This window comes from Saimiri boliviensis, chromosome 1 (assembly GCF_048565385.1).
Source record: "Saimiri boliviensis isolate mSaiBol1 chromosome 1, mSaiBol1.pri, whole genome shotgun sequence".
Classification (NCBI taxonomy): Eukaryota; Metazoa; Chordata; class Mammalia; order Primates; family Cebidae; genus Saimiri; species Saimiri boliviensis.
In genome coordinates, this window is record NC_133449.1 from 252,079,584 (window position 1) to 252,097,966 (window position 18,383).

Sequence of the window (18,383 nt, forward strand, 5' to 3'; positions counted from 1 at the left end):
CACACCTGTAATCCCAGCACTTTGGGAGGCCAAGGTGGGCAGATCACCTAAGATCCAGGAGTTCGAGACCAGCCTGGCCAACATGGCAAAACCCCATCTCTACTAAAAACATAAAAATTAGCCGGGCCTAGTGTAGCCACTCAGGAGGCTTAGACAGGATAATCACTTGAACCCAGGAAACAGAGGTTACAGTGAGCTAAGACCGCACCACTGCACTCTAGCCTGGACGACAGAGTGTGACTCCATCTCAAAAAATAAACAACCCCATTCACAGTGAGTTCCGTAGTCAAAACAAGTTTGCTTACTAACTGAAGCTTGTTTATTGTAGACTACACCTCAGAGTCAGTGAAAACAGCAGCATTTCAAAATACATTTTGCTCTGTAAATTTTCTTCCTGAGATTTTCCTGAGATTTGGTTGGAAAGCTGGCTCACATTATTACTGTATCGTACCTGCCTTCATCAGAGAGGCTATAATGAAGTGAGATTGTAGTATAGGATTGGTTAAAATCTAGAATTGGTTAAATTGTAAGGGCAGATTTAACAATTTAAATTTAACAACTTAAATTGGTTAAATTGTATAGCCAGGGCTATAGTCTTAAAACATTTCAGTGAGGTCACTGGGATGAAAACAAACTGCATTTGAGGCCAGGCATGGGAATACATGGCTCACACCTGTATTCCCGGCACTTTGGGAGGACAAGGCTGATGGATCGCATGAGGTCAGGAGTTCAAGACCAGCCTGGCCAACATGGTGAAACCCCGTCTCTACTAAAAATACAAAAATTAGCTGGGCTTGGAGGTACACACCTGTAATCCCTGCTATTTGGGAGGCGGAGGCAGAAGAATTGCATGAACCTAGGAGGTGGAGGGTGCAGTGAGCCAAGAATGTGCTACTGCACTCCAGCCTGGGCAACAGAGTGAGATTCCATTCTCCCCCCACCGCCTCCTGCCCCAGAAAAAGCATTTGGGCTACTCCTTGGGTTTTATTAAACCACCCATACAGATATACAGTCGATTTGTGCATTCTGGTCATAATAAGATATACTTAAGAGCTGTATCTCCTAGAGACTCCAATAAAGAGTTAGATTTATATGGAATATGAATAATTAGAATTTCCATTTTTTTGTGCTTTATTCTGTTTGCTTTTTAATAGAAATAGAAGTTCATATTACCATGATCTGTTGTGTAAATTACTGTAGATACAGACGTAGATGCTGAAATTGAATAGAATTACCTCTTTGTTTTTAATCACTGTCAAAGTCATAGCCAGACTTCTTCACAAATTCTATACTGAATAAAGTATCTGTTTTTGTATTCAGTGTAAAAAATGGAAACCAATGAATGAAATCACCCTATGGATGATTCAGAGCTGTTTAAAACTATTACATTAGTTTGCAGTTTATGATTTTGTAGCACAGTGTAAAGGATTTAGTGAAACCTCACTTGCTTGGCTTTGAGAATATTTCTGGGATCATGGTTATGTTGGCTTGATGGGGTCTGACAATCCTTGAAATTGGCTTTTATTAACTTGTAGGCTCTTCAATAAAACATTGAAACTATAAAATATGCAGCACTCTGCTCTAATTATCTGATTTAAAATTACTGTTTGTATTGATCCATTCTGTACGGTCATATAGCTAGGCTAAAAAGTGATTTATTTTTCTCCCTTTACATAGACTAAACCCAGAATAATTATTGGGTTTAATTACATAATTCCTGCTTGGCACAGGAAATTAAGAGAATTTGCTTTCTTAGGCATATATCTGATTTAGAAAAAGGCAATCAAAATTCTTGGTAGAATCATCATCAGTGTATACACTTAAGTAATCCTTACTTTTGCACCCGCTGGCAGCTGCCGAACATACACGCATGACTTTCTGATATGTGTGTTAGGTGGTTTTTCTCCTGTCTGAATCCAGGGAACCAACCTCTCCCTTAAATTCCATTTGAACAAGGCAGAGTGTAATAAGTAAATTACTTAAGAGCCTGTCCCTCTTGTTTTTGTTTTTATTCTTATGTAGGGAAAAGCAGTCAGGAGATATATTCTAGTTATTTGCATGACCATCTTTTTGTGGCTTACTTTTACTGTGCTTGATGTGCTTGTCTCTTCTGCATCAGTGGCTAATTCTGGATAAGCAAAACTTAGATCTTGAATGTTAGTGAGCTCTATTTTTCTTTTCTCAGAAGTGCTATAAAATTTTGTAAGCATTCTGTCATTTTTAGGTGAGGAAGATGATACTCAGATGTTTATAGACACTAATACTGAAAGAAACAAAAGCACTGAATCTGGTGGGAAATGTGAGGCAAGATGTGTGCCCATTTAAAACACTAAAATATTAATATGGATGGAAAAAAGCAATCGACTTCTGAGTGTTCCCAAGGAGGTATTACATTACTCAAGGACTAACCCTGCAAGTGGAAAATAAAACTTAAATAATGGTCACATAAGTGCACATGTAAAAGTCAAGGCCATTTGTGCCAGTTATGACTTGTCAAGTATCATTCTTGTAACATCTTAGAAACACTTGGCAAGTTTATTCTCATGACACATTACCCATCCTGAAAGTTTCAATAAAATGAATCCTTCTTGCACTCTTTAATGATCCTGTCCTAATTGTCCTCCTGCTCCACCCTTCTAATTTCTCAAGATGGAGGGAGGCAGTTGTGTGCATTCTGAAGCTAAGGAGCAGATTTATGAAATCAAGAATACTTTTGGCTCGTAAGAGAAAAAAGTAACATTTGTCTTCTTCTTCTAGGTTGTCCTTCTACTCAGGCCACTCTTCGTTCTCCATGTACTGCATGCTGTTTGTGGCAGTAAGTACTTTGTGTATTTTGATGGTTAGCTTCTGTGCTGCGTGGAATTAATGTGCTCAGCATCAGTGTCCTCTCCTGTCCTAATTAGCCAGTGGCAAAAGGTAAAGCAGATATTCTGCAAATCTGTAAGTTTCATGCTAAGAATTAGTTGATGTGTGCCCTTACTTTGGGACGTTTCCTGAAGTGGTTTTCTGGAACACACAGCTTCTGTGTAATCACAGCGGGTCACTAATCTGAAGGACTGGGTCAAGGGGCTGCTGTTGCTTGTTAACCTCCTCCCTAACTGGGAGCCACTCCCCTATCTGCTCAGTGTGGGTGAACAGCAGCAGAGCTGCTTTCCTCCTGGGCTCTGCTGTGATGAGGAGTCGAGTTTTGTTCATTAGCTGTCCTTGTTCCTATTTGAGCAGATTTTGTTTTCCTTTCATTTTCTAAAACATTCCCAGACTGCTCTGCAAGGGACCAGAAGGGTTTTTCAACTTCTGGGAAAGGCGTTTGCCACTTCTGGAGCCTCTCATCTATACAACTTCCAGGTCTAATTCTGATGCCAGCCTGCAGAGCAGCAGCATGGCAATTTGCCCTTGCATCATACCAAGCTGGCAGTGAGGACTTAAGAAGATTGCCACCCACATTTTGCATCTTAAGCTAGAGATGAGTATGTAGTTTTTTGAGAGTAACTCAAAAATGCAAGAACCAGGCTTCAGGACACATTCAAGTGATGTGGTTCTAATGCAAGAACCAGGCTTTAGGTTTTTTAAAGGTCAATTTTATTTTATTTTAATTTTTTTATAATGTTCTCTCTTTACATGTAAAGTATTATTAATAAAACAATGTATATTTGGGTGTATACAGTTGTATTCTGTGATTTCCTGAGGTTTTCCCTTTGATCACGTTAAGTGCTGTATGATAATTTAATGCTTAGACTTAAAGTGCATGGTATGCATTAAGGGAAAACTAATGGGAGTTAATTTAGTCTCAGAGAAAATTGACAATGTTTTACTAGAATCTTGTTTTTATTTGAAAAACCAAATTCCAAACATTAAAAGAATATATCAATTGAAGATGTGTTATATAAAATTCAAATTCACAACTTTAAACCATTGCAACAGCTAATTTTCAGAGTGTTCATTTTACATGAATTAAATTTAGTGAGAAAGCACAGAGTATGATTCAGCAGAATTTAGGGCTTCCTTTTTAAGACACACACTCAAATGTTTCTGCAGACGCGGCATAGAAAATGTGACTTATCTGAAGGTAGCAGCAAATACTATTCTGACATCTTCTGTTCATTTATCTTATTAGAAAAAAAAATCAGCATTCTTTCTTAAGGGAGACAACATTTTTTTTTTTCTTTTTAATTAGGTCACAAGGACTAGGGCAGACCCGGAAGGCCGGGCAATAGCTAGAGCCGTTACTGTCCTGAGAGCTCTTCTCACAGCGTGGGCCTGTGACTACACTGAAGGGCGTTTGAATGTGTGGACATGCTTTGTATGCCCTGGGCTATACCTCACTACCTCACTAAGTGTCACTTTTGTCTCACTAGCTTTTGTGGTTTGTTATTTGCTCGCCTGTGTGTGTCAGTGCCCAAGTCCCTCTTTATGAGAGACCTAGGAATCTGAGTTTTGATTGATCTTGATGATGATTTGCAGTTTATACTACTTTTATTTTTGACTAAAAGTTTCCATGAAGAGATAAGGGAGGATTGCTACTATTTGACAAGTGAAGGAATGGGCACCTTGGGAGGGCTGCTGAGTTCTGTGAGCTCTCGGGTCTCTTGATAATCAGGATCCCATGCTGTACTGATTGGTGACTTGGTCTGAACCCTAGTCCATTTATTTTAAAGGTTAGCTGATGCAGATCTCTGGAAGTAAAATGACATTCTGGAAGTGACTGACACATAACTTTGACCCACTGTTTGTAATTTTAAAGAAAATTCTCAGATAGAACATTCCGTATTTTATCATTTTCTGCTCTTCTTCCTTGACCCTTCTCAAAACACTCGTTACATGTGTGTAATTGGTCAAATAGAAACTTGTACTGAGGGCTGTTTTGTGAGAGATTAAAATTACCATAGAGGGGATGACATTGATGTTTAGAGGGCCTCCATGGCAAGCCTGCTCTGTGGACATGCAGCCACGTATGAGGGATATCAACTCGGGAAAATGATGTCAGCCATAGTATGGTAATTGGATCAGTATGAACCATTTAGACGTGTCAAAAGAACAGCTTTAAACAAATTTAAGGGTTTCATTGAGGAAGAAAGAAATGACTCTTAAATTGGGCAGCCCTCAGAATCACAGCAGACTCTGAATGACTCCAGCACTTCTAAGTGGTCAGGGAGAATTTGTGGACAGAAAAAAGGAAAGTGAGTCCAGAAAATGAAGTGAGGTGCAGAAACTGCTGGATTGGTTACAGCTCGGCTTTTGAGCCTTATTTGAGTGTGGTTTGAATGGCTGTGAGTGGCTGAAATATGGCTGCTGGGACTGGCTGAGACTCAGCTATTGTTGCAGAAGCACATTCCTAAGTCAGGCTTGCAGTTTGCTTACCTACCAAGTTAGGCTGTACTTAAGGAAGAACTCAAATATGTGAATAGGGGGTTTTCAGGCCAGATTTTAGTTTGATTTAACAGATGGAAAGTTATAATGGCCTAGAAGAAAAGAAGAAGCCTAGATAAATAGATTTGTTATAGACCTTTCTGGAGAAGAAAGCAGGTCAAAGCAACTATACACTTCATTTTACTGACTAGGCAGTGGAAATACTTGCTTGATGTGGATGTAGGCCCCAGCTTTGATTTCAGCCCTGAATACACAGATGTCTCCTTGCTTTTCACATTAATGTACAACATTTAACTTCTAAGCCCCTCCCCCAAATTCCTTGGGCAATGACTCATCTTGTTTCTCTGGGCATCTTGGCATCATGAGTCAGTCCCAGATTTGGGTGGAGATGTAGTCATTTAAATCCTCTCCGAGGATAGTCTTTGATAACCTAAACTTCCCTGTCGATTCCTGACACCCAGAAATTAACTTCTAGTTAAAAATGTCTCTTAAAACACCCTGACCATTGTTCTTCACTGGCAGACAGTGCAGCCCTGCACACTTAACAGTGCCAAGAGAGAGTCAGCATCAGTGAAAACTTCCCAGGCCTGTGGGAGCTCAGGGCAGGGCTGCTTTGCACATAGCCAGTGTATATGCTTAGTGACGCCCCATGAACTTGGCTGAATGCCAGAGATTCCACATTTATTTGATTATTCAGGAGAACAGCCATGGTTTGAGTCTGTATTTTCTTTCAATACAGTGAGGAGTGCTAAAATACTTTTCCTGAGACCATTCTATTGAGGCTGTAACCCCAGCTTGTTTATATCACTGCCTGTTATGAAATTCCTCTATCTGTGCTTTAGCCAGACTCTCCTCCCTGCCATAAAACGCCTCTGATCTGAGCCTTGCCCTCTGCCTTGTGTTTAGACAGTGCTGCCCACCTATCTAAACCCACTCAGACTTTCATACTATCCACATTCCTTAAGATTCATATAATCCCTCATTTAACATTCACTGTATACTACCTAGCATTGTTGATATTTCATGTTTTCCAAACTTGATTATTGCTGAACATTAGGCAAATGATGAACAACTCATGGCCCAGAGACTACACGAATCCTGCCTGATTTTGAGGTGGTATTCACGATCTAAATTTAGAGCCTCCGTGAATCCTAAGAATGGTGAAATTAAAGCCCAAAGAAGACTAAGCTGAGGCCTGCTTTCCAGTGTTCTGCTGGCCAAATGTGTCATCAAATGTAGGTGGAGCAATCAGTTTGGTTTGCCTGGCTGGTCATAAAAGCACTGTTTCAAAATAAGTAGACCAAAGTATATTTCTTTGTGTAGGACCTGCTGTTATTAGTCTATTAGGCAGTTTCCTTCAGTAAAAGGTCAGATAATAAATATTTAGGCTTTGTAGATCACATACTGTTTTTTTTGGGGGGGAAAAAAAAGCTCCTTAAAAATGTGAAAACTTTTAACTTGCAAGCTGACCCCTTGACTCTAGTTTAAAATGGAGAAAAACCCTCTTAATTTATTAACAATAGAATATTAAGAGGCTATGAGACAATAATGACATTTTACAGTTAAGAAGTGTTAACAAGGTTAGTCAAGGAAAGGCAAAATCAAAATAAAACAGCTTCAAAAAATATCTCATTCAACAAGTATTTTAAAGGTGAGATATTCTAGTTAGATCCTTTAATGGAAGTTAACTGTTTCAGAAATGTCAACCAAAAATGGTTATATCCTTCCTGTCTTAGTTTTGGCTGCTGTAACCAGTTGTAGAAGACTGGGTGGTTTATAAAAAACAAGTTTATTTATCAGTCTGGAAGCTGGAAATCTCAGATTAGGATACCAGCATGGCTGGGTCATGGTGGGGCCTTCTTCCAGGCTGCAGAATGTCCTCACACAGTGGAAAGGGCAAGGGAGCTCTCCTGGGTCTCTTATTAGTGCATGAGGGTTAACCCCTTATGACCTAATCACCCACAAAAGGCCCTATTTTCCTAATACCATTGCCTTGCAGGGGATACCACAACCTCATCCTCCTGGGCTCAAGCGATCCTCCCACCTCAGCCTCTCAAGTAGCTGGGACCACTTGAGCCACCATACCTGGGCCCTTTACTACTTTTTCTTGCCTCATTGCTCAGGGTTAGGTCTTCACTGCAATGGTGAATAAGAGGGGTCAAAGTAGCATCCTTAAGTCTTATTCCAGTTCTTGGAGGAAAGGCTTTCAGCTTTTCCCCATTCAGCATGGTATTAGTTGTGTGTTATATATAACATTTATCATGTTGAGATATGTCCCCTTCACGCCTAGCTTTTGTTAAGTTTTTTTATATATATATCATGAAGGGATGTTAAAGTTTTATCACATTTTCATATTTGAATATAATATCATGTTTATTGATTTGCCTATGTTGAAACCTCCTTGAATCCCTGAGATAAATCCCACTTGATCGTGGCATAATATCTTTTTGATGTGCTGTTGTATTAGGCTGGCTAGCATTTGGTTGATGATTTTTGCATCTGTGTTTATCAGAGACATTGGCTTATAGCTTTCTTATGTTGCATCCTTGTCTGTTTTTTTAATCAGGGTAATGCTTCCCTCATTAAATGAGGTACAATTCCCTTCTTTTCAATTTTTTAGAATAGGATAATAGGTGTTCGTTCTTTGTAAGTTTGGTAGAATTCAGTAATAAAGCCATTTGGTCCTCGACTTTCCTTTGTTGGGAGACATTTTATTACTGATTCAATCTCATTACTCATTATTGGTCTGTTCAGGTTTTCTCTTTCTTCCTGATTCAATCTTGGAAGACTGTGTATCCAGGAATTTATCCATTTACTCTAGGCTTTCCAGTTTGTTAGTGCACAATGGTTAATAATAGTCTCTGACAGTCAGGCATGGTAGCTCAGGCCGGTAATCCCAGGAGTTTTGAGAGGTTGAGAGGGGAGATCCTTTGAGGCCAGGAGTTCAAGACCAGTGGGCAACACAGCAACAGGCTGTCTCTACCAAACAACAACAAAATCAGCCAGACACTCTGGCACACTCCTGTATTCCCAGCTATTCAGGAGGCTGAGATGGGAGGATCACTTGAACCCAAGAAGCTGAGGTTGCAGTGAGTGATGATCATGCCACTGTGCCCCAGACTGGGTGACAGTGAGACCCTATTTCCAAGTAGATGGTTGGAGATAGTCTCAGATGTTCTTTTGTAGTTCTGTGTTATCAGTTGTAATGTCTTCTTTTACATTTCTGAATTTATTTGGGTCTTCTTTTTTTCTTGTCAATTTTATCTTTTCATAAAAGCAACATTTTTGTTGATCCTTTGTACTTGTAAAAGTTCATTTTGTTTAGTTCTGCTCTGCTCTTTAGTATTTCCTTCCTTCTACCAATTTCGGATTTGTTCTTTTCTATTACCTTGAGGTGCATTGTTAAATTATTTACTTGAAATCTTTCTAGATATTTTTTTTTTTTTTGAGACAGAGTTTCGCTCATTTCCCAGGCTGGAGTGCAGTGGAGCGATGTTGGCTCACTGCAACCTCTGCCTCCTGGGTTCAAGCGTTCTCCTGCCTCAGCCTCCCAAATAGCTGGAACTCCAGGCATGCACCACCACACCCAGCTAACTTTTTGTATTTAGTAGAGATGAGGTTTCACCATGTTGGCAAGGCTGGTCTCGAACTCCTGACCTCAGGTGATCCACCCACCTCAGCCTCCCAAAGTGCTGGGATTACAGGCGTGAGCCACTGTGCCCAGCCTCTAGATTTTTGATGTAGGCATTTATTGGTATTGATTTACCTCCTAGCATTGCTTTGGTTATATCCCTTGGGTTTTGGTATGTCCTGCCTCTATTTTCATTTTTTTTTTCCAAGAAATGTTTTTATTTCCTCCTTTCTTCCCTGACCTAGTGGTCATTCAGGAGCATGTTGTTTAATTTTCACATATTTGTACAGTTTCGCAAGTTCCTCATTATTGATTTTTAGTTTTATTCCATCATGATCTGGGAACAGTCTTTGGCTGGCAGGGTTTATTTTTTCTTTAGCTTATTCCATACATCATCCCGCCTTCTCCTAGCCTGTAAGCTGGCTGCTGAGAAACTCACTGTTAGTCTGATAGGCGTTCCCCTTCTAAATGACTAGATACTTGTCTCTGGCTGTTTTATTCTTTGAATTTTGACAGTTTGACTGTAAAGTACCATGAATTTTTGAATTGCATCTATTTGGGGCTAAGCTTCCTGTATCTGGGTGTCTAAGTTTCTTGCTAGACTTGGGAAGTTTTCAGGTATTATTTCATTAAATAGGTTTCCTATCCCTTTTATTTTCTGTTTTCTGAGACACCAAAAATTTGAATATTTGATCACTTCATAATGTCACATATGTCCCATAGCAGTTGCACATTCTTCCTTATTTTTGTCTATCTGGCTTCGAAAGACCTGATTTTCAGTTCTAAAATTCTTCTGCTGATACTGTCTACTGTTGAAACTTTTGGATCTAGTTTGTATTTCATTCAGTACATTCTTCAGTTTCAAATTTTTTTTTTTTTAAATCTGTCTTTGGTAAGTTTCTCATTTATATTATAAATGGTTTCTCTGATTTCTTTTTATTAGATTTCTGTGTTTTCTTGTATCTCACTGAGCTTCAGTTTTTTTTTTTTTAATTACTGAATTCTTTTTCTGAGATTTCACAAATTTCTTCACTGGAATCTGTTGCTAGAAAATTACCATGTTCCTTTGGAAGTGTCCCTTCTTCATGTTTCTTATATCTATATTTTGATAATCTGTACATCGGGTGTAACAGTCACTTCTCCCACTTTTTTAAATTTGCCTTCATAGGGGAGGATATTTTCCTGAAGATGTATCTGTGGTGTTGATTGGGCACATCACTTTGGCTTTGATTCCAGATGCATGCAGTAGTGTAGTGTCGTCTCGGTATGATTTTTACATATATATATGTGTGTGTGTGTGTGTGTGTGTGTGTGTGTGTGTGTGTGTGTGTACAGATATATATATATATATATATATATATATATATATATATAGCACTTTAGGTTCTGGGGTACATGTGAAGAACATGCAGGATTGTTGCATAGGTACATACATGGCAATGTGGTTTGCTGCCTCCATCCCCATCACCTATATCTGGCATTTCTCCCCGTATTATCCCTCCCGAACTCCCTACCCCCACTGTCCCTCCCCTAGTCCTCCCCCACAGACCTCAGTGTGTGATGCTCCCCTCCCTGTGTCCATGTGTTCTCATTATTCAACACCCGCCTGTGAGTGAGAACATGCAGTGTTTGATTTTCTGTTCTTGTGTCAGTTTGCTGGGTCCCAGGTTCATCCATGTCCCTTCAAAGGACATGAACTCATCGTTTTTTTTTATGGCTGCATAGTATTCCATGGTGTATATGTGCCACATTTTCCCCATCCAGTCTATCATCGATAGGCATTTGGGTTGGTTCCAAATTTTTGCTACTGTATACAGTGCTGCAAAGAACATTCGTGTGCATGTGTCTTTTTAATAGAATGATTTATAATCCTTTGGATATAAACCCAGTAATGGGATTGCTGGGTCAATTGGTATTTCTGTTTCTAGATCCCCGAGGAATCGCCACACTGTCTTCCACAATGGTTCAACTAATTTACACTCCCACCAACAACATAAAAGTGTTCTTATTTCTCCACACCCTCTCCAGCATCTGTTGTTTCCACATTTTTTAATGATTGCCATTCTAACTGGGGTGAGATGGTATCTCAGTGTAGTTTTGATTTGCATTTCTCTAATGACCAGTGATGATGAGCATTTTTTTGTATGTTTGTTGGCTTCATATATGTCTTTTGAAAAGTGTCTGTTCATATCCTTTACCCACTTTTGAATGGGTTTGTTTTTTTCTTGTAAATCTGTTTTTGTTTCTCGTAGACTCTGGATATAAGTCTTTTGTCAGATGGGTAAATTGTAAACATTTTTTCCCATTTTGTTGGTTGCCATTGTTTCTTTTGCTGTGCAGAATCAGTTGTGTGTGATTTCCTCAGTGCAGTTGTTAGTTGCTGCAATGAAGCGTTTGCTGGAGATGGGAACATCAGGTGGGCCCATCCTTGAGCACCAAGAGGCAGCAGCAGGCTGAGCATGCCTGTCCTTGGGCCCTGGGGCAGTGTATGGTAGCACTGACATTAGAAGGTCCTGGTGGGCTGATTCTTGGGCCAACAGGCAGCTTGCCTGGTGCCAGCAGTAGCATGGTGGGCAGGTCCTTGGGCTTGCTGCCCACAGACAGCAGGTCACGTGTGGTGCAGGCAGTGGCAGGACAACCCTCTGATTCCCAAGTGGTTTGCGCTGGTGTTGACCATGATGGGCTCGGTGGCTAGTCCCCATGCCCACAGGTGGTGCATGTGGGTGGTCCCTTCCTCAGGCCCCTGGGAAGTGTGCTCAGATGTCAATGATAAGTACACCCTCCAGTGCCTGGGCACAGCGGTAGGTGGAGCCAGGCTGGATAGGTCCCTCAGTGGTGTGTGTAGGCCCTGGCTGTCGTAAGCAGGGGTGGTTTTCCATGGCAACAGCCATAAACAGGTGGGCTGGAAGCATGCACTTTGGCCCCAGATGGCATCTGCGGGTAGGGTAGCCTGTAATCAGGCTTGACAATGCACAGTGGCTCTGCTGGCTCACTGCCAGTGGCTTGCATAATATTTTGATGGGGGATGTTAATGGGGCTTCAGAGATGTGGATATGTAAGGGCTGTTGGGCCTTAGGGAAGGATACTGTCTGCTGGGGGGTTGGGCCCTCAAAATGGTGCCCTGCTATAGCTGCTTAGGACTCTGGGGGACAAGCTCCTTTTCTGGAGCAGTGCCATCATGCAGTCCCCACGCTCCCTGTTTGTGTGGGTTGAGCGTTTCTCCCTTTGTTGGGATGCCAGGACTTCACAATGGGAATGTGGATGTGGACTGTTGGGAGTCACTTACCCTTTTCCTGCATGGGGGAGCCTCCCCAACCAATCCCTGCCAAGCACCCTGCTGTGCATTCCGCTCCTTACGTGCCTCAGGTGTTTCCTGGCATTTTGGTGTTAAATGCCAGCAGTCTCTCCCAGGTGATCTATTCCACGTGTGATTACTGCTGTTTTGGTGGTTCGTCAAGGAGAAAGCAAGTACCAGATGCCTTTAGTCAGCCATCTTGAAACCCACTCCATTGTTTTCGACTAAATGGCTTGCTGTCCTTGACCACAGCTTTTGCTTCCTCCTAACTAACTTTAGTTTGCAAATAACCTATTCTATACTCATCAGGCACCTTTCCTACTACTTTTGAAATTAGGTAACTCCTTCATACTTCTGGTATAAATTCCAGAGTCAAAATATAGCCTACCTAGCAGATCTCTGGGTGATGCCTGGTGTTAAGTCATCTAGTCAGTGCAGGGAGATGTGGGTATGCAGGGAGACGAGGCGCTGTGTGGTCCAAATTGGACTGACTCTTACAGCTGTATCTGTGAATGGGCAATTCCACCCAGAAGGAGAATTCATAAGTAATGTTGCCGCTGAGCCTGTCTGGTACCACACACTGTTGGATACAGAGCTCTGTAAGTTCAAACTCTTAAAAGAGAAGTAACTGAATGCCTTACCTAGAAGGGATGTAATAGTTAAGGTTGGCAAATGGCATGTATGGGGAGGAGAGAAGAGTGGAATCTGCAAAGGAAGGAAACTGTAAGAGCCTTTTTACTATTAACCTTGGTACTGAAGCACTAGCTGTGTCCCTGTATCTAACAGAACAGTACTGTACTGAGAAGCTTCAGACATTCAACTTCTCTGTGGCAGCTAGGGAAAGCTAAAGGAATGGACTTTCTTTTAAAGGAAATCATGTCAAGTGCTTGTTTTGCTCAGAATCAAAGTAGAGCCACCAGAAAGACATCACCTTTTAGCTTTGTTGAACCTACTCATGTAAGAAAGTTTTGCCGGCAAGATGGGAGGGGGATTTCTGGGCATGTCAACTGTGGAACTCAAGGTGACCAAGGTCTGAGAAATTCAGGGTGTCCACTTCCTTGGGCTCTTCAGAAATGGAAGTTTTCACAGAGCTACACTGAGTACCCTGGCCCAGGGAAACACAGTATGAACACATAGGAAGCACACTCAGGCTGTGCCCGTTTGTCACTAGAGAAGCCAAGGGCTAGACTACAGGGTTAGGTTCAGAACCACAGCTGGGGAATCGAGAATTCTCTCACGGTGAAATAATTTGGGCGTCCATGGTCACAGTTTCACTGATGGGTGAAACCATTATTCTTGGCTAGATGTGCGAGGAGAAAACCAGCTATTTATAGGGGGAAAGGCTTCACTTAAAAGTGTTAGAGCTTAGTTGATTACTGATCATGTAAGTAAATGTTAATTCTGTTCACTGGCATGTTGGGGAAGAAATCTGGAGAAAACAATACTCAATATGAGTTTGCAGGCTACCTACAGTGAAAGCCAGGGTTCTTTAGAATGAGCATATTGCTACAGGGATTTTAGAATCTTAGGAAAGGCCTTGAAGTCCTATCTGTATCTCTGAGTTTCCTTCAGGTTGGAAGTAGCATGGGACTAGCTTAAGTCCATTTTAGAGTTTCTTGTTTTGTCTCTAGCATAGTTGGGTACAGTATTCCCTAAGATGTCTATATTCATAAGTATTTGTAATTCCTAGGTATATAATTTTATAGTCTGAATAAGCTATGCATTTAACTTCTGTATGAAAAGGTAGCAAAATAACCAAATGGGGACAACTGAACTTTTTGACAGTAGTCTCTAAACCTTGGCTTCTGCTGCAATCAAGGAACTTTTCTCCTTAAAATGAATAGTTTCCAATTAAGGTAGAAATAATAAGGTGAATCTTGAGACAAGGTTCTTACTACTTACTTTTTTCACAGCTTGAACAAACAAACAAAAGTAAGGATTCTGCAGAAAGCCAGTGGTACTTAAACTAGCTGATGAGTCAGATTCAGTTAAACAGCTGGTATGCTCTTTTAGAACTAGATGTTTATACTAAATACGTGATAAAATTAGGTATGCCCTGGGTCTTTGCCAGCGGTTGAAACTGAACACCAATGGCAGTGCCCAGAGAGCTGGGAATGGATTTGTGTCATCTATTTTAAATAGGCAGTGTCCATGGGGAGAGCTATGTGTATTGTTTTCTGAAGACTGCATTTAATTAAGTCTATGAGTCACTGAAGAGAATTTTAAAAGAAAATGTTAAAAATTATATTGTTATTGGATAGAAATTAGGTAGCTGTCTGGCTTTTTTTTTTTTTTTTTTTTTTTTTTTTTTTTTTTTTGTGAGAGAGTAAGTCTCACTGTCTCCCAGGCTGGAAGGCAGTAGCACGATCTCGGATCACTGCAACCTCTGCCTCCTGAGTTCAAGAAATTTTTCCTGCCTTAGCCTCCCAAGTACCTGGGATTATAGGCATGTACCACCACACCCAGCCAATTTTTGTACTTTCAGTAGAGATGGGTTTTGCCATGTTGGCCAGGCTGCTGTCAAACTCCTGACCTCAGGTGATCTGTCCACCTCGGTCTCCCAGTGTTGGGATTACAGGCGTGAGCCACCAGTGCTCGGCCCCTCTTTTTTTTAAATGAGAGTGGAATCCCTAAAAAGAATCCTTTCTAAATAAAAATTTTAAGGATGCACTCAAAGTCAAAGACAGACTGACACAAGAAAGTGGAATTTCTTAGGTCTGATTAGTATATAGAAAAGTCATAGAACTTAAAGGGGGTACAGGTACTACTGAATGAATACATTTCTTTGCTGGGCCATAACTAAACTACAACCTGTATTACTTGCAAATAGATTATTTAGTCTCAGTTGCACTGTTAAAACAGTCTGAGGGTAGGAGAGCTCTCGTTGGTGAATTAATCAGATAGTCCCTAGACAGGCCCAAAGCAAGGGCAACCTGTGCCCAGAATACTAGCACTATCCCAAGACTCAGAACTAATGGCAATACTGGGTCAGTCAGGCATGGTGGCACATGTCTGTAATCCCAGCACTTTGGGAGGCCAATGCAGGTGGGTTGCTTGAGATGAAAAGCTGAGGCCAGCCTAGGCAACATAGTGAGACCCCCAGCTCTACAAAACATAAAAACAATTAGCTGGACTCAGTGGCATGTACCTATACTCCCAGCTACTTGGGAAGCGGAGATGGAAGGACTGCTTGAGCCCAGGAGTTTGAGGCTGCAGTGAGCTATGGCTACACCACTGCACTCCAGTCTGGGCAACAGAACAAGACCTCATTTCTTTAAGGTAAACAACCAACCAATGGCAGTACTGGCCTTGATTATCAGAATTGTAACCCAGACTGCAAGGAGAGGAACTGTCCCTGAAATCCTGTTTAGAAAGCCATCAACGGCAAACACTTGTTTATACAGTTTTTGAAAGGTGGTATAACTAGACTGGCAGTAGATTCTTTTAAACACGTTAGTAGGGCAATAGTTTTGTTTCTTTCAAAGGAATAACATTTAGGCAGCAATACATACATGAATGTTTGCCTAGAAGTCCTATTCCCTAAATAATAATATTTTGATAATTGTTTTAAATGCCAACCCTTTCTTAATATAGACAGTTAGGCATTGTTATGTTAAATAAACTATTTTCTTTATTCTTTCTTCTCTGTTAGCTTTATCTTCAAGCCAGGATGAAGGGAGACTGGGCAAGACTCTTACGTCCCACACTGCAATTTGGTCTTGTTGCTGTATCCATTTATGTGGGCCTTTCTCGAGTTTCTGATTACAAACACCACTGGAGTGATGTGTTGACTGGACTCATTCAAGGAGCTCTGGTTGCAATATTAGTTGTAAGTATACAGGTCAACAGCCTACATCTTGATATTGCTAAACATTTAGATAATAGAAAAAAAATTCCCACTGAGAAAACTGCACAGTGGGCAAGAATCCCAAGGTTATTAAAAGTCACTTGAGGATCCACAGCTGGTAAAAACCAGGTTACTCTTTGTAAAACTTAGTATTTTTATAAAATCCGAGTATTTTTTATTGTAAAAGGCCCTGGCTGAAAGTTTTTTTTTTTTTGGTGGGTTTGGGGGGTGGGGTAAGAGTTGAAAAAATTAATTCACATGCAGAAATAACTCTTTTATTAACTATTGGCAAAATGAAGCTATTTGCTGTAGGACATAAAGCAACTCTTAATTTGGAATAATCTCCTTTAAAAAATCCGAGTTAGCCTCTAATTTTTTATATGCTTAACCTGTACACCTCAAATTATATCTTTTTGTCTGTATTTATCTTAGGATGCTGTTGATCACAACTTTGTATATAGTTTTTAACTTAATCTAAATTATACCATTAAATATTTTGCTCTGTAGGCTGTATATGTATCGGATTTCTTCAAAGAAAGAACTTCCTTTAAAGAAAGAAAAGAGGAGGACTCTCATACAACTCTGCACGAAACACCAACAGGGAATCACTATCGGAACAATCACCAGCCTTAACGGGCAGCCGGGTGCCCAAGTGAAGCTGGCCTGTTTTCTAAAGAAAAATGATTGCCACAAGGCAAGAGGATGCGTCTTTCTTCCCAGTGTACAAGCCTTTAAAGGACTGCTGCTGCTGCTGCTATGCCTCCTGGATGCCCACTTTGTGTGTACATAGTTACCTTTAACACAGTGGTTACTGAATAGCTCTAAATTCATTTAAAAAATTCCAAGCCTTTCACCAAAACAATGCCCCACCTGTATACATTTTTATTAAAAAAATGTAATGCTTATGTATAAATGTGTATGTAATATGCTTTCTATGAATGATGTTTGATTTAAATATAATACATATTAAAATGTTTGAGGACAACTGTCTTGAGGTGGGAGAACCAAATCCACATTTGCAGGCATTTGTAGTCAACTATAATCAAACAGGTGGTGAATAATATAATTTAAACTCTCACATTTCTTCAGCTGACTCTACAAGTAGAGGCTGGCAGCAAACACAATATCTCTCTTGATTTTGGTGATTCCTAAGAGAGAAGAAAATAAGGTTTAAACTTTCAAGACCACAAAACACCTAACTTTTCTCTACTGAAGTTTTAAAGACAGCATACCAACCCTGATTCAACTGGTAAGAGAGCAGCCCGGAAAGTCAAATAACTTGCTGAACACCTAGAGGAATTTGCAGCCACCTCTGTAAGGTGGAAAACACCGAAGCCAGACCCCTGTTCTTCTGACTCTGAACTACTTTATGGGGGATGGCCGGGAAGGAGATGTCCAGAACTGCTTAAAAAGACACATTCTAGGAAGGACTAAACTGTCTAAAGAAAGGTAAACCCAAAGACTTGGATTTTCAACCTGTATCAGAAGACACTGTATTGTTTTTCAGCTCCCATGTGAACTTAATTCTGGGCCAAGGCAGGACAAATAGATATTTTATTTACAAATTATTTTTAAAACTTTGACACCTACACTGAGTTTAGTAACTCTGAGTTATTAAACAGGCTTGCTTTTATCAACGATACGGAAATACAGCCAGATTTGCAGACCTCTTCTTAGGACGCTTAAGTGGTTGGCAGAAATCACCAGCATTGACTGACTCAGCTACAATGTGGTTACTACTTTTTGATGCTTTAACTTAGTCCTTTTTCTTGGTCAGGATTCCGTAGAAATGACAAAACTATTTACGGGCATGGTTATGCCCCTCCCCCCCCATTACAACCCCTTGGTTTAGCCATCCTTTCTTGATCTGGTCTTACAGCTTCTATTGTGCTACACTACAGACTTGCCCTGATGTAAGAGCAAGAATTACCTTGTAAAGTCCAAGTCAGGGCAGGTTACTCCCAAGCTCCACACCTCCAATCACTGCAGAGTTGAGAAGTCTGGGGCTGGGAGCTATGAAATCCTTTCCTTTCTCACTTCAATTCCTACTACTCTACTCACTGCTCATTCTGCTCCAGCCAAACTGGCCTCTTGCTGTTGTTCAAGTATATCAAGCATATACCAAGGGGCTTAACTGCCACCCTCCCTGTGGAGGCACTAGACCATCTCACCCATCTGCGAATTCTATTGTCTTTTCTGCTTTTTTACCTAATAGACTTATCACCATCTTGTAAGTTTAACTG

At 40.7% G+C, this 18,383-nt stretch overlaps 2 protein-coding genes across 4 annotated transcripts in view; one reads left to right on the forward strand and one right to left on the reverse strand.

Annotated features, from left to right (window-relative positions):
* The window catches only part of PLPP1 (phospholipid phosphatase 1), a 107,334-nt gene extending 90,218 nt beyond the window's left edge, over window positions 1-17,116 (forward strand). Inside the window, exons 4-6 of one of the 2 annotated variants that reach the window (XM_003925851.4) lie at window positions 2,758-2,815; window positions 15,946-16,122; window positions 16,648-17,053. In XM_003925851.4, the coding sequence (XP_003925900.1) occupies window positions 2,758-2,815; window positions 15,946-16,122; window positions 16,648-16,773 (361 nt within the window). In that variant the 3' untranslated portion in view covers window positions 16,774-17,053. Of the gene's footprint in view, window positions 1-2,757; window positions 2,816-15,945; window positions 16,123-16,647 lie in introns of both variants that reach the window. The other variant, XM_003925850.4, reaches the window with a different exon arrangement.
* MTREX (Mtr4 exosome RNA helicase) overlaps window positions 17,000-18,383 on the reverse strand; it is a 111,349-nt gene continuing 109,965 nt past the window's right edge. For both annotated transcript variants that reach the window (XM_003925848.4, XM_074385870.1), the window contains exon 27: window positions 17,000-17,288. In XM_003925848.4, the coding sequence (XP_003925897.1) occupies window positions 17,236-17,288 (53 nt within the window). In that variant the 3' untranslated portion in view covers window positions 17,000-17,235. The remainder of the gene's footprint in view (window positions 17,289-18,383) is intronic.